Source organism: Lingula anatina, chromosome 4 (assembly GCF_051362555.1).
Source record: "Lingula anatina isolate TDL-2025a chromosome 4, LinAna3.0, whole genome shotgun sequence".
NCBI lineage: Eukaryota > Metazoa > Brachiopoda > Lingulata > Lingulida > Lingulidae > Lingula > Lingula anatina.
The window spans coordinates 11,517,767-11,534,455 of record NC_141770.1 but is presented as its reverse complement, the minus strand read 5'-3'; the positions used below and the strand labels follow the sequence as shown (position 1 = coordinate 11,534,455).

At 33.9% G+C, this 16,689-nt stretch overlaps 1 protein-coding gene across 1 annotated transcript; it reads right to left on the bottom strand.

Moving 5' to 3' along the window:
- Positions 1-2,807: 2,807 nt before the first annotated feature.
- Positions 2,808-16,612, bottom strand: LOC106159674 (putative ATP-dependent RNA helicase DDX27). Its single transcript, XM_013536038.2, has 21 exons — positions 16,464-16,612; positions 16,078-16,152; positions 15,672-15,794; positions 14,899-15,016; positions 13,699-13,766; positions 13,440-13,529; positions 12,829-12,934; positions 12,318-12,491; positions 11,805-11,955; positions 11,276-11,375; positions 10,823-10,964; positions 10,445-10,581; positions 9,891-9,989; positions 9,108-9,190; positions 8,629-8,723; positions 8,175-8,381; positions 7,786-7,853; positions 7,452-7,575; positions 5,886-5,982; positions 5,404-5,478; positions 2,808-4,350 (listed from the first exon to the last, which is right to left on the bottom strand). Exons 1-21 carry the CDS (start codon positions 16,545-16,547, stop codon positions 4,335-4,337), a joined length of 2,232 nt encoding a protein of 743 aa, XP_013391492.2. The 5' UTR covers positions 16,548-16,612; the 3' UTR covers positions 2,808-4,334.
- Positions 16,613-16,689: the final 77 nt, after the last annotated feature.

Genomic DNA, 16,689 nt, shown 5'->3' with positions numbered 1-16,689 from the left:
CAAATTAAGCCATTTAGGGGCAGGCCCGGGTGAAAAAGAAGAAGGATCTTTAAAATACCACATACTCGTAGAAAGGGGCGACTAACTTTCATTTGTGACAGAAAAAGGCATGGCCCTTTTATATAAAATAGCCTTATAATGATTTTCAAAACAGCTTTTTTTTTCCAAGCAAAAGATCGCATTTTTGCAACAAAGGGCAAGGGATCAGGAAATCGGGGCTAGTTGGACCCCGAGATTAATTGGCCCCTGATTAATTTATGAAAAATGTAAGTGATGAAAGTTCATTTTAGACAAGTACTGACCGGGGAAATATTCACAGCAAGTAAAGGGTTTTTGTATCAACATCTTGTCGATAATTTCATAGTGCAATTTTGTTTGAATAAGCCAATTTCACAGAAAAATAAGGAATTTATCGCAAAATTTAGGCTTTCGTCACATAATCTACCTGTAGAGACTGGCAGGTACACAGACACAAATAAGAAATTAAGAATCTGTGACTTATGCAATTTAAACGATGTAGAGGATGAATTTCACTTGATCCTTAAATGCCCTCACTAAAGTACGATTAAGCAGAAATACATCAAGAAATTTTATTATACAAAGCTAAGCGTCTTTAAACTAATTAAATTATTATCACTTAACAACGCCTCACAATTAAACAACTTAGGAATACACTTAAAATGTGCATCGGAGCTAAGATTAACGTCAGTCCGATGAAATATTATTATTATTTGTATCAGTAGTAGTTGTTGTTCTAGAAGTAGTTGAGTTCATAGAACTTTAAATGGTCACTGTATTACATTCTGATGAGATGTAGGGCTCAAAGGTTGCGTAAAATGCATTTATAGATTACAATTAAGTGTGATGAATAAGCTACCTAAAAGTCTGAAAGTAGCATTACGTGTAACCACTGCCCGCGTTTTAAAACGTTTTCGAAATTTAGCAATTAAGCCGTGGATGTCTTTAAAATACCACTGTTTACTCAGATGTGCAATAATAATAATAATAATAATAATAATAATAATAATAATAATAATAATAATAATAATAATAATAAGTGACATGATTTTCCTTAAATGGTCATCATGGGAGCAGTGCCCAAAATAGGGGTTTCTTCAAATTTTGATGCAATATTACGTAATGTTTAACAGCATAATGACCATTAATTTTTAATTATAAAATATTAGTATCACAGATATTCAGAAAATGTGACTAGCAAAGGTCTTCAGGCCCATGGAACTTCAAAGTCACATCTTGAAAATGCCAAAATGTAAACAAGACAGCACTGTTCTGAAATGGGTTTATTTCCGTTTTTAACACTTTTTTAACATAAAACAAAATAAACATTTTACTGCCATTTTTTTTATGACCAACTAAGAAAATTGATGAGATGAGAAAAGTATCAATAGAACAGTGTTAAATGTCCAATTTCCTCCATTCTGAGATTCTGAACATAGTGGATGATTGAATCTGACAAACTGCAATGATATGAGTTTATTTCCGTTTTTGACACTTGATTACACAATACATGATAACAAGTTTACCATCATTTTTAAATAATCAACTAACAATGTTGTAAAGATGCAGGAAATGTCAAACAAACACTTTTACGTATCTTATTACTTAAATAATAAGGCTATTAACATGCCTAAGAATTAAATCTGAGGAAATGTGAAAAAACAGCATAACTTCTAAAATAATGCCCCGATTATGCTGATTTTCGAACTCAACCTGCGTTTTAGTAAGACTGACCATTCCTGTGAGTTTAATGACAATTGGGCTTTCTGTTTTTCTTATATTGTGGTTACAGTGTTGCATATATGCTGAACAATGAAAAAACCGCATAACTACTAAAATAGTCGCTCGATCATGCCGATTTTCGAACTTGACCTGCGTTTTATGAATATTCATCAGCTCTGTAAATATAAAGCCAAAAAGTGAAACTGCCTTCCACTTATCGTGTTTACAAGGAAAGTGCACGGCGCCGGCGACGGCATCGGCATCGGCATCGGCGACGGCAGACGCAGGTGATGGCAATATGTACAGACACATCTGTGTCTGTACATAAAAATGTGTTATGCCAACATGCTATAGATGAATAACAGTGCCTTATTTTTCTCAAACTTGGTGGGGTTATTCATATCAAGTTCATACAGCTAGATTAAAAGTTTGAATAGCAGCTTTATTGGAATTTTTTACGTTTTACTTAAAAAATTTTAAAATTATTTTTCAAACGCTAGCATCTTCAAGATGTGGTTTTTTTACTCCCCTCCACCAGAAGTGCCGTGCATTTTCTGTATTTCCACATGAGCAATTGTATTGGTTTTTATGTCTTTAAACATTGTGTAATATTATTTTATACACTGTTATCATTTTTCACATATTGTGATTTTCATTATATAAATTTGAACTCTTGTGGTCCTGAAACTGTAATCTTATTGCAGGGGCAGGGGCTGTCTTCTGGGCCTTCTGGAAGATGGTCAGATTTTAATGTTTACATTGACAGGTATCTATTTTTTCTGTTGGAATACCATCAAAAATGGAGGATGGGTCAACAAAGATAATTTGGAATACTGTCAGAAAATATCTCTCCTGTTCACTTCTGTTATTGACCATGTTATCTGTTGTTCATGATTAAAATTCAGTGTTGATTGACAGCATTATTTATTATTGCATCAAAATTGACAAAATGACCTATTTTTTACATATTTATTTTCTGTTTTTTGTCTGTATATTTGACAGCTTTGCTGCCTTGTTTAATATGTCAGTCTGTATGTGTAGGGGAAAAAACAAACTATAGCTACTGATGACTGTTTTATCACATTTTATTTCACGTATTACACCCATTCTCAATAAAGAGGTCTGCAACTTATCAAGAAGCGAGTATTGTGTCTAACGTTTCAGTTAATGTCTATAATGTTTCTTTTGAATGACTCAATAAAAAGCTTGGTGTGAAAATTAATTCATAATGAACTTCACTGGCATAGCCTTTCTATGAATATGTGGTTGGTCCTGAAAAGGACCGTTTGTTGTAAATATGCAAACAGCAATTTACTTGGCAGCTGCAGTAGAATGAGCAGAGCTAGTTGATCAGACTAAAATTTTTCTGCTTCACTATTTAGCATAGTGCTTTCTGTAGTTATTCTCACCTAAAAAAATTCATTCAACTAAAACGCTCTCTTTCTGAAGCAAGGTTCACTCGTTAATTGTTATGTATTACACTGCTGATGCACACACTTTTTATTTTCATATAGTATGTTGACAAATGCATTTAAATTACGTGAAATTACTGTGTATCCTGGAGTTTTTATTTATTTGTTAACAGCCACAGGATATTGCAGCTGCCATGGTTTTAGCAAAGCACAGCACACTAGGCTAGGCAGTAAGAAAAAAAAAAGATTTTTTATTTGGACCTGTTGACATTTGCGGCAGATAAAAAATTATTTTAAAAAAATCTCCCTTAAAAATAAAGTGCCTTAAACATACACTTCAGCATTGTTGACAATATTATATATAAAATCTACAACGACAAAGACAAATTTAAAAGTAATAAAAAGGTTATAATAGCTAAAAAAGACAATTTTACCATGATATTTTTCATTCTGTTTATACTGAATAAGATATCAAATTTTTAGATCAGATTATTTCACGAGCTCTGTCAGTTTACTTTACTATGCTTAACTACTGTGCAAGTTCCTTGACTACATTACCCTAACAGCATTTTCAAGTAAATGAATGATCGTTTAGTTGGTGAATAGCTTTTGCTTTGAAAAATGTCTCCTCTCTTTGGGAGGGACCATGTCTTGATTATATTGCTTCATGATTGCATTGAATGATTTGTTTAATAAAACTTGTTTTGTTTTAAGCCCCCCCCCCCTCCAATCAATTGCAACCCTCGTTAAATTTCCATAAATGACATAATCATCACTCTCACTCCCATGTATAAATACAGCTATGGATGCAATTGCATATTTATTAAAATGAGACTGCCGAGGGGTATACAGAGCACAGAAAGAAAGAGAAAACATCTGTTCAAATTTTATTTTTAGGGAAATGTGAAACAATGCCCTGTTTGGCATTTCTCTAAATTATACTGTTTGAAACTATATGCATATATGGATGCACTTGGCCAGGTTTTGTTGCAAAATTTGGACTTCAAATACATCTTTAAGATTGTGTTTATTTTAAAATAAAGTTCTTCAAATAAAAAATCACCTGCATAGCTGGGTCAGATGAAAATGACCCATTATCAAAAAATTCTTTGAAGAAGTCTATCCATTCTTTTTGTAGTCAAAGTTATAGCAGGTGACCAGTTTTAGTACCACTTGTAGATCTCACTTTCTCTTGTATCTGCAAAATAAATCAAAGACAAGGACTAGAAAGATAGATAGATAAATAACCATAAACAAGCTTAGAGAATAGAACCTATTCATAGAAAGGAGGAAAACTTCAAGAAAAAACTAGACAGCGAAGCTGGCAAATATACAGACACAATACAGGAAACTAGGCGGCATAGTTGACAAATGTTCAGACATTATGCAGAAAAAAGTGCACTAAATGATGTTTAGGCCAATTTAATGCACTGTTACATAATGCTTTAAAACAGCATAATCACTCCTGCTCTCTTACATTATGTACTACAGGTAAAATGGACACTGAAAAACTAGCAAGTGATTCAATAACATTTTATAAAAGCCACTGAAAATGCAACTGTGTGAAATTAAAAAAAACAAAAAAACATGGTAATTATTTTGGACAAGGGTGCATTGCCACAAGTGCCAAGCACCCACAAAGCCCAAAATTCACATGAATAGCGTTGAGATTATATGTGACCTACATACAAAAGATGGATACAGGGGCTCTTGTAGTTTAGGAGGAGAAGTGGTAAAGTTGACATGTAAATGTAAGCTGATCATGCCAATTTTCGAAAGCAACCTGCCTCTTTATCAAACAAAGTCACTCAGTAAATTTAAAGTAAAACAAAGATATGGTTTGGTAGTTATGGGTTGAACATTACATGACAGACAGACAGACAGACCAATCAGAATATATACAGACACTTATAGTGTCTGTATATAAAAATCATCAGGCCTGAATGGGGTAAACAAAGAGCCTGAGAAATGGCAACCGCCATGCTACAGGGAACTACAATAGATGAGAACTTCACATCCACTTTGTTTGACAAAACCAAGAGGTCTAGAGGCAAAGTCCACATGCACCAAATATAGTTTCAACCCATCAGCAACATGTATTTTTAATGAACAAAATTGATATATTTCATTAAATTTTATCAACAGATCATATAATTTTTCATTTTATACTTTTATATGTATACATATAACAATAAATTATTATTATTATTATTATTTTCATCTCATTCAAATTCACACAATATTATCTCACCTGCTCTTAGATTTGAATTTCTTCACTGGTTGTTTCTTTTTATTTGCATATTCTTTACGCTCTTCCCTCGATGGTCTGCAATATATTGGTCAATAACAGAAATAAGTAACCACTTTTAACTAATTTTTTTTAAAGAAAAGTCAATGGAAAAGCAAATCAATACTCCCGGATAAACCAGTTATAAACTTATTAAATTATAAACCCTAAATCATAAATGAATGCTGAAAAGTTTTCATGAGTAATACTTCTCAGTCTGGTAAATAGGACATATGGACTGTAGATAACAATATCTTAAAAAAGAAAATTAATGAAGGTGTCATGGTGTAAAAATCTTCAATAACTAGTTGTCAGATTACACACCTTGTGTAATCATGGCATGCTTTAATCAGTTGTGGCAAATACATTTTATTGTTCAAAAAGACAATAAAGGTGAACTGATTCTGAAAGTTGTTTTAAAATATCAAATTTTATGTCACATCTACCCTGCTCTGAATTTCTTCACAGCACGTCTGCTTGTGTTAGTCAGCTCTTTTTCAAAATTTGACTTGCTGCCAGGTTTCTTCTTTTTCTTTGAGGGTTCTGGAAAAAAACAAATAAACAAAAAAGTTCACCATTTTAATGACTTGGACATAGATGGCTAAAGCCCAAAATGGTATCTTCATTCATATTATTCCAAAACATTACATGTTCCATTTTCTTTTAACTCATTGTCCCCTGCAGTGACTGCTGCACGATCCCCTACAGCCATTAACACCAAATCTGGCCACCACCATGTGGTGGCGCCACTGTCAGCACTCTCCTATATCCCTGAGGAAATTCAATATGGCCTTTTTCTAGGTCTGTTGTTTTGTTTGTTCCAAATTTTCAGGGTTTTTAAGGCATGAAATTGGTATAATATGAAATTCTTTATAACTGGACATATTCAAAATATTGTTCTTTATTGAATAGGGAAGATCAAGTCCAAATTTTTGGTCTATAAAAATTGAACAATGAATATAAGTTCAACAACTGTTTATAAATATATAATATATACATCATAATACTTCTTTTGATTATATCAACAGGTACAAAAAAAAAAGACAAAATTCTACAAAATATAATTAAAAGATGAGCATCAGATCACAAAAAAGTATATTTATTATCTATATTATGCAGTTGTGATAAGATAAGCATCAACTTAAAAATACTACATGAACCCTGACACCGAGACATGCTTTAAGTTGTTCTTTCCACTTAGAGTCATTGTATGTTGCATATGCATTTATATTTTCCAACAAATTGTTCAGTATTTCATCAGTAAAGAACAGTTTTTAAAGTCTAGTTAGTCTTTGTCACCCGTCAGTCCATGTGTGAATCCAGGCAGTTCACCACAGAAAAGCTACTTTACACCTCCCACAGATCGTTTTCCCACTGAATTCTTCTAAAATCTTCACTAATGCTGCCTAATTCACTTTCATACTTTGTCTGTAAAGTGTTATTCAAAAGAAATATAGCTCAAATTATTGCTGTCAGACTCACTGTCACTAACAAATCCCGAAAATTCAGACCCAGATCTCTCATCAAAAATACTCTGCATTTCCTCCATATGTAGACTTCCCGCAACCCTCAAAATGTTTACATTTTGTTCTATAGTACTCTCCATTTTATTGGCCAAAAGAAAAGCAACAACCAATCGGAAAACGAGCTATTTAAAACTTACCAATCAAAGTTTCTTTCTCATGCCGTCATATGAAGTCGCTAGGCATGGGGCCCGCCATATTGGATGCCGTCATATGACGGCAGTCGGGAATGGGTACTATTAATATTACGACGTCAAATGACGACGCTCGGGATAGAAATAAGAAAACATTGTCGGCAAATGACGGCGGTAGGGGACAATGAGTTAAATAAAAATCAATTTCCAAGGTCTATTTGCTTGTTGGTGCACTAATGGCACACTATGGTTAAAGTATATGTACTCCCTCTCCAACCTGACACATAATAAAGGAATTCCTGCCTTAGTCAGAAATTCCCCCTTCACTCATTCCCTTTGTTTAAGAAAATCTCACTTTGACTTCTGTCTTCTTCTTCTTCCTGGATTGCACGAATACGTTTAGGTTTCCTGGACCTTTTTGCTTCCCTGGCTTGGTATGCTGACGCTTTTTCAATTTCAAAATTTGCACGATCATCTGCCTATAAAAACATATAAGAATGCAACAATTACAACCCCAACTTTTGTAGGAGCTAACATTTAAAATCCTAATACTGCAAATAAGAAGATCATTGAAAATTTGCTTCAATTTTTGCCAAGATTTTTCCACTTAAAACAGGAGACAAATTAAACAATTAAATTGGGAAACAAAAGAATTGTGCTGTACTCCAATGGTTAAGTATTATACTCACAGTAAAAACTTTTTTCTTTTTGGCACTATTACTGGGTAACATGGAAAACTTCCCAAGAGATAATGCAGCTGAAAAAAAAAGTGTCCACAAGACATTCACCAATCAATTTTATTACCAGTATTTAAGGAAATATTTTAATTTTGGGTTCTGGTTGGTATCTTCAAACTCTTTGTAAAACTTTGTAAAGAGAAGCCAAAAATGAGATAACTTCTTCTATTGTACTTTGAAATACTGTTTGTAATATTCTTTATATTTAACATTTTCATAATGTCTGATCTGTACCATAAACACAAAACTGATTCATGCATATTTTCAGCCAACTCTGAACTAATCAGTCAATGCAAGACCTTTCATATCTACACATTTTCTTAAACTGGTCATAGTCTTACTTTTTTCTTGCATTCTTTCCTGATGCGTCTGGAACCAGGTTCGTTTTGGGCGACTCATTATTTCTGACTGATGCTCAATCATTTTTTGTGCCTTGTTGACTTGTAATTCTGAGATTCTCATCTCTTTCTCCTCTTGCTCCAGTCTCATAACCTCTACAATGTCCTTCTCCATTTTGGTTATTTTGGTCCTGTATTTTGTGATCACCTCTGAAATTTCAAGAAATGTAAATAAATAAAAAAATACTTTATTCTTTGTGTTCAACAATTTCTTTCTGCGGCATGAAAGGGTGTCATCGGTTCCATTTTAACTTAAAAAAAAAAAAAAAAAAAAACTGTCTTACATCTATATATATATTAAGGACTGCCTGATGAAGTAAAAAAATTGTATCAAATTTATTATATTATATATATATTTTTTTAATATTTATATTACATTTATACATATTAAGGATACCTTGTGGAATGACTCTGCTTTTAACCGGGTTTCTAGCTTTTTTTACAATTTCTTTCAGATACTTCCGCTCTTGTTCTCCAACAAGTGTAATTGACCTAAAATTTTAAAATAAATAAATAAATAAATTGAAAATAAAAAATGAAGTAAAACAAAATCCTTACTGTGTCAAATGAAAAGAAGGAAGGTTCCCCTAAATACAAATGCACATATACAGACACCACAATAGATGCATAATAGCAGAATGTACAGAAGCTCTTTCGTCAATAGCCAGAGAAACAACTAATCCTTAATCAAATACTGTCACAGCCCCATTCCCTGATAGGTATGATTGTAAGCAGACAGAGCAGTCTGGTAAATTACCAGTTTATTTTTGACAAACAAAATTCTACACTGCTATTAAAATAACACTGCTACATGATGGAACTTTTCACAACAGATGCCCAATTTTTAAAAAAAGGCAGCTATCTTCTGGCATTTACCTTCCACTTTTCCCAGCCCGCGCTGTCCTCCCAACTCTGTGAATATAGTGTTTTATCGTGTTTGGCATAGTAAAGTTGATCACCTGTTAACAAAGGAAAAAAGGGTAAAAAGATAAACTTTTTTATTTATTTGGCTCAAAGTTACACAGCATATATAAAAAATTTCCACTTATTCAGCTATTTTGATGACCATCAGAAAATAATTAAAAAAAAAAAAATAAAATAAAATAAAATGAAATAAAATAAAATAAAATAATAAATATTTACAAGTGTGTATACACCAGGGCTTGACATTACTTTTTCATTTGGTTGCTACTGAACACTACCAGGCCCAGTGGTGTGGTTGCTGTACCAGATTTTAAAACATTGCTTGGGTGGAGGGGATGGGGTCGGTTGGCAATTTGCCAAGCATATAATGAAAGACTTCTAATTTCAAATCGATACTCCAGATTCAAAAAGAATTCCAATAAAAAGTAATGCCCGTTTCTCTGCTTTTTTGCAAAAAGAGATTACAGAAAACGTAATACATATTTTAAAACATTTGATTGTTATCTTATAATCAACACAACTACTGCACATGTTACCAAAAGGAGCTAATGCCATAAAACACACTATAAAACATACAATAAATGAAAAATGTTCAAAATGGAATAAGTTGCATTGTCAGACAACCGCTGATCAAGATTTGGTTGCCTGAAGGGAAAAAGTGGTTGCAAAATGCAACCATGCACCCTTAAATGTGTATAAGCCCTGTAGACTGTGCCTTTAATGTTGGTAACTCACAGTTTTAATTCCCTGGATGTCCAAACCTCTGGCTGCCAGGTCTGTGGCCAGCAGGACATCTATCTCTTCTGACTTGAACTTCTTCAGTGCCTCCAATCTCTTAAAATTGTCATAAAAACTACGTGACACATCAAGAATTTGTCTGAATATTGTGACAATACTTTACAGTCCATACATACTATCAAACATTTCCTTTCACTTAATTTTTAGTGCCTACAGTTCCTGACATTGTTGTAAAAACTATCATGCATCACAATGATTACAATCTATGATGATTGTTGATGGAAGATGTGAAAGAGTTCATGCACATTTTAAAATATCTGTCTCCTCTATTTGTGAGAATACAGACAAAATTCTTAGGATGAAAGCATAATTACATCTTCTGAAAAGAAAAATATGTGTTTTAGAAAGTAATTTCCAAGTTTGCAAAGAACCATAATATTCATAATTTTCTGGAATTTAAATATTTTCAAGCAAACTTCACTATTATGAGTGTTCAAAACTGAAATATTTGTTTAACTGAAAGATGGTGTAACACATGCGAAAATGCTCACCTGTAATTGGGACAAGTTTCCATGTAACTCCCCGACTTTGATGCCTAATAAACCCAGAACAATGTGCATTCTGTGAGCTTGCTTCTTGGTCTGAATAAATACTATCACATGATCATGGAAATTCCGCTTTACCAGTGCTGGGGGGGACAAAAAGAAGTAGAAAATATAAACAGAACAGGTGCTTAATACTAACTTCGGAACTACAGTCAGGAAAGCGACGGTCTTTTATTGAATAAAGTCTGAAAATATGGCTGAGGTCCAAGTTACCCTTAGTCCTGGGTATCCACCAATAGTTGAAAAAATCTCATCCCTGTTTATGAAATAGGTCAATAATCATTTACAGAGCTAAAAGACAGTAGACAGAGTCCGAGTCTGTACCTGCTACAATGGCCTCCCTGTCCCCTTCTCTGTTTGGGCGTATTCTGACAAACTCTTGCCTCAGGTTGTAGGCCACATCTGTGCTGTCATTCACAAACACCTTCACTGGGTTGTTGAGGGAAACGGCAGCTAAGTCTTTCACCTATAGGCAACAGGAAAGAATCTGCCATTATTTAAGAATAATGAAATTAACAAAATTGAATATCATATTCATGACATATCTCATAATAATATATGACCCAGGAACCGAAGGTATGCTGAACTGCTTTTGTTTTCACCCTCAATATAAAATACTCTCATATATCCTAAAACAACCAAAAAATTTCTTTGAATAGGCAAACTCAATATCAATGAATGATCAAAATTAAATCTACTTGACTGAGACATGAAAGTTGGTGTACTAATATTTTTACATTTTTTTAGTAATTTAGAAAAAGCTTGGACTTATAATACCTCATCTGTCATTGTAGCAGAAAACAACATGGTCTGCCTTGTCCTTGAACACAAGCGTATCACTTCCTTCATCTGCTCAGCAAAATACTCGTCTAACATTCTGAAAATTAATTAATGTACATTAAAACATTTAATACTGCATTTATTATAGTTTTGCAACTAAAGGCAACACCCTGCCCCAATGCTCAGTGGCAGAGTACCCCAGCATCACCTGGTGGTCACAATGTGAACACAACCTGCTGAGAGGAGGTTATGAAGCATTATACCACATTATCTATGAATACAACTCTTTGTACAGCCATTGGATGGTTTTGAAATATATTCTTTTTCAAACAACAAGAAAATAATGATTTTAATTGTTGTTGTAATCCAAATGTATGGATATCTAAAATATAAAAAATTAAAATGAATAAATAAAAAAAATAGAAAATTGTTTTATATTCAAGAGTGGTCAGACTGCTAATTACCCCAACAGATTTTCTGTTAATCCCCCAAAACTGGAGATGGGATAAAGTTTGTCCAAACCTACCTATCTGCTTCATCTAAGATAAGAATTTCTATGCTTTGAAGGTTAAAGTTTGGTGCATTATGAAGATGATCAATGAGTCTCCCTGGGGTTGCTATGACAACATCAGGTCCAAGGCGAAGAGCAGCTTCCTGTGCCTTGATATCCAAGCCACCTATGGAAGTCACAATATAATATTTCTGAATACTTCCAACCGTGTCTATATTGGGGATGCAATATTCTTCTAAATTCTCACTTCAGTTTATTTTTGAAAATAATATCTTTTTTGATATTCTATTAACCAGACTTATTTTCACTGCTCTAATATATAGGGATCTGGTTGCAATTTTATCAGAATTTAGTGTCAAGGACCCAGCATTAATGTTACAAACTGAACAGTAAGAGATATGCAAATACAACTCAGATTACATTGAAAAAACATACAGTGAGATGATATAAAATTCTTTACCAGCAGACACAAATACAACTCAGATTACACTAAAAAATCATACAGCGAGATGATATAAAAGTCCTTACCAGCAGACAGGGAGATTTCCACGTTAGTGAACTGTGCCAATTGGCGCCCCACCTGGTGCACCTGGACCGCCAGTTCTCTTGTCGGCACCACCACCAGTACCCTGGTGACTGGCGCCGTCTTGGGCTTGTACAGGAGACGCTCCAGGACAGGTAGCATGAATGCCCCAGTTTTACCTGGCCAGGGAATGAAACAAAATGTGATAATCACATAATCAGGCAAAGATAGAGCAATTTATTATAGTGGGTTGATAGGAGGGTGTGGGAATTTTATAACTATTACCTGAAAGGTAAGAATAGAGATGCAATCAATGGCTGCATTTGTTTCGTTAGCCCCAGTATTTTCCATGGAAAAACACTGGATACTAATAGCCATAGTAATAATTAAGAATCACTGCCGAAAGGCTGTGGTTTGGAGAAATAAAATATTTTGATTGCATATCATATTGTCTAATTTTAAAGCACTACCATGATATATACGACATGAAGATAACTATTCCACAAGCAACCTCACCACTTCCTGTCACGGCACAAGCACAAATGTCCTTTCCAAGAAGAGCAACAGGGATGGTGGCTGACTGGATAGGTGTGGGTTTGTCAAACTTCATCATACTCAATGCCTGGATTAACAATTCATTATCTCTGGATCAGTTAACTTATGCAAATCATACACCCAGTACATTAAAATTTATAATGAACAGGTTACACATGATGACTTTAATTAACTTTCAAGTAATATCATGTTTTGCTTCAATCAATATAATGTTTTGGCATGGCAGCAGAAAAATTCAATAATTTAGGGGTAAATGAGACATTTTCCAATTGTACTAAGTTACTATAAAAATCTAAAAGAAAATTGCACACTTGAACCTATTGGTGTAAAGTCTTACAACTATAATGGGAATAAATGAAAAAGGAAAAAAAAACTTCTGGTATATTCACATAACAAATTCAAACTTTTTTTTTTAAGAAAATCATATTTTACAGAAAACCTAGTATTAATGTGCAAGAGAAAAAAAATTACTCTATTTACTTAACCACAATAAATAATTTGGAGTTAATGACAAAATGTTATAGGCTAGTGAGGAGCTAAAACTCTATGATGTAACTTCATGTTATGCTCACTTTCAACAATGGCCGTGATAGGTTCATATCTTGGAAAGTGAGTGTTTCGTCAAACGTGTCAATACTTTCCGAAAAATTTATCTTCTCTCCCTGAAAAAAGTAATTAAATAAAGCATAAGAAATTTCTGTCACTTATTTCACTTACTGGCTATTTGTGCCTGTGGATCTTAAGAGTTACTTGCATGTTTTCCTTTTTAGAAACGTCAAGACTAATTTTACAGTAATTATATACAATAAGTATAACATGTAAAATGATCACCTCAGTATCATCTTCTTGCTGGCTCTTTTTCTTCTTCTTTTTCTTCTTTTGTTTAACCTTTACCTGATCTACAACAAATCGGAAAAAAACAATTTACTAAAATTACACCTGAATTCAAACAATACACATTAAAGTTGAACAAATTAGATCTAATAGAGCGCATTCTCAACGAATTAAGCCAGGCTTTACAAAGCCGGTGACCTAAAAATGGCGGACGTACATGAAAGAAAAAACGCCTAATCTTTTAATAGTCTCTCCGCCTCTCACACGCCTCCCCACACGTCGTCCCTGCGGGGTACAGTAATTAAATCTCGGCTTCGAACATTAATATTTCCGTGAATATCTCTGGTGATATTATCTCCGTAGATAGTCGATTCATTGCTGCTCTACGGGCCAAATTATTCCTTTTTCGTCTCTGTTTTCAAAGATAATAGAACAGAAGAGCTTTTTTCCTTCGATCGCCTTCAGCCGCCATGCTTTCTTCACCACGAGTTTAACTGATGACCATGCACACTTAATATTTCTCAGGTAGCTTCTGCATGGCGAACGGAGACGCGATTTAATTACTGTACCCCGAAGGGACGATGTGTGGGGAGGCGGAGGGACTATTAAAAGATTAGGCGGTTTTTCTTTCATGTACGTCCGCCATTTTTAGGTCACCGGCTTTGTAAAGCCTGGCTTAATTCGTTGAGAATGCGCTCATAGATGAATGACTATCACAACTTGAAATTTCAATGACCAATGCAACAAGAGATTTTTAAAAAATGTTCAAATTCAAATAAGGGAAATGGAGGAGGGTTGCAACATGATAAATGACTTGCCTGAAGAAAATAATTTTCAAATTGTGTGGAGGACATCGCCTGAGCAAAGGTGGGACTACGGGGGGAATTGTGGAAATTAAAGTATGCGCACCTAAACCTGCAGACCTGCTTAATGAGGGAGAATTGTATATTTAGCGGGATTATAGAAACCACAAATGAAAACTATAAGTAAGTCATCAATACGTTTATTGCCCAGTACCTTAACTGTCCTTAAGGAGATATTCAACACTGAGAGATTCAACAGAATGGCAAAGCCAACCCAAAGCAAACATTGCCCTCTAGTGGCAAGTTTTCAAATTATATAAGAATTGATAAGTAACAAAAAGAATTTTTGATATTCTCAATATCATAATTATTCAGGACAGTAACCTATGATCACCTGCTATAACTTCTTCCTCTGACTCTGAAGACTCCTCCTCTGTTTCTTGCTCTTCTTCCTCATCTTTGTCGTCATCTTCCTCTTCGTCTTTTTCTGCTTGTCCACTTATGTCCTGCTTCTAATAAATAACAAATAAATATTTAAAAATTTAATAATGCTAATTTTGGTCTCTTTACACAGATGCATTTATTTCAGAGATGACACATTCTGCTTTTTTGCCTCAAAATACTCAAAGCCTATTTTCATGTACCCCATATAGCAGTTTGACCATCCACTTTCAGAACTTTTTCACATAGAAAAGGCGGAAACTCACTTCAAGATGGATATATATATATGTTCTGGGATTCCACACAATATTGACAAAAACTGTTCAGTCAAGCAAATGTGAAATGTGGTCACTCACTCATGTGATGCATGAATACAAAAGACCACACCTACTGAGACACACACACCACTGACTTTACTGGAGAAAGCAGGAGAAGGACATGACTCTCTTTATAAGATATAGACTCCACAATTTATGTAAGTGTATTTGTTTTAATTTATGAGAATCATTGTTTTATATTATACTTTTGAATATATTAAATTGTATTTTTATTTTTTATTTTAGTGACCGGCTATCAGCTTATCAGCAATTTTGAATAAACTGAAAATAAAGCCAACCGTGTACAAAAAGGAGTTCTATGTTCTTTCTAACCCAATACAATACAATACATATATAAAATATATATATAAGAGACAAAGACATAAATAATTTGTGACAATTAACTTACTTCCTTTTCTTTCTTTTGTTGTCTCCTCAGCTTTGCAATTTTTTCATCCAGTGATGTAGAATGAACCTTCTTCTTGGCAAACTGCAGAGCTATGTCCATATTCCAGACTCCTTCCCCTGAGGCCTGTGAATACAGAGAAAATGAATAGGTTTTTCATGTGTACAACTTTACACAATTGTATCAAATTGCAGATTTATAGACAAAGCTACTTAGTGAAGGTTAACATTGGATCATTAAAAGCATCCATAGTTAGGATTCTTAGTTAGTGTAGACAGACAACATATTGTAAAATTACACAGCCATATCTTTAAACAAAGTCTTTACTCCACATTAATGAGATGTAAAATGCTCTTAAGCATTAATTGTGTTAAGAAGTACATTGGGTATTCAAAGAAAATGTACATACCTGATCAACAAAAGTGAAATTGCTGTCAAAATCACCATTCGCTACTATTTTCTTCTTTTTCTTTTTTGGCACAACCTGAAAATTAAAGTTAATATATTTATATATTTGTATATAGCTCTAATCACATACGTACATGTATGTGCAATTCAAGCAAGAGTCATTCGCTTAAATTCCACTGTATTTGATTTGCACAAACTAAATACTGAATGTGTCTGCTACATCATTTGACTACATTACACGTGTACTGAAGTACGGTGTACATCTAGATTCTAGTTCACAATATCATCGCAGTCTCGATATTCATGAACGATCTTAGGCCAACAGAGCTTTATATAGCACTCATAAATTAAATACTGACTGTTAATGATATCTCTATCTAAATGTACCTCATCATCACTGTCACTGCTCTCTGGCTCTACTTGTATCTCGTCATCCTCAGCTATAGTACCGATCAGCCCAAATTCTGCCATGCTTGTTGTCGTTTCTCGTCCATGTGCTTCCGGTTAGTCTCGATCTGAACCTGGGATTTAAAAACTTCTTTCCAGGGGAAATTTAGCCAATATAGGCATTACTTATCTCTGACCGATGTAACATATTAAAATACACGCATAA

Excerpts from the sequence above, each read along its gene's own strand:
- LOC106159674 (XM_013536038.2), bottom strand. The coding sequence starts at position 16,547 with ATGGCAGAATTTGGGCTGATCGGTACTATAGCTGAGGATGACGAGATA. Across the intron at positions 11,376-11,804 it reads ATCTTAGATGAAGCAGATAG|AATGTTAGACGAGTATTTTG; the intron begins GTAGGTTTGGAC and ends ATTAATTTTCAG. Across the intron at positions 5,983-7,451 it reads AGAAGAAGACAGAAGTCAAA|AACCCTCAAAGAAAAAGAAG; the intron begins GTGAGATTTTCT and ends GTTTTTTTCCAG.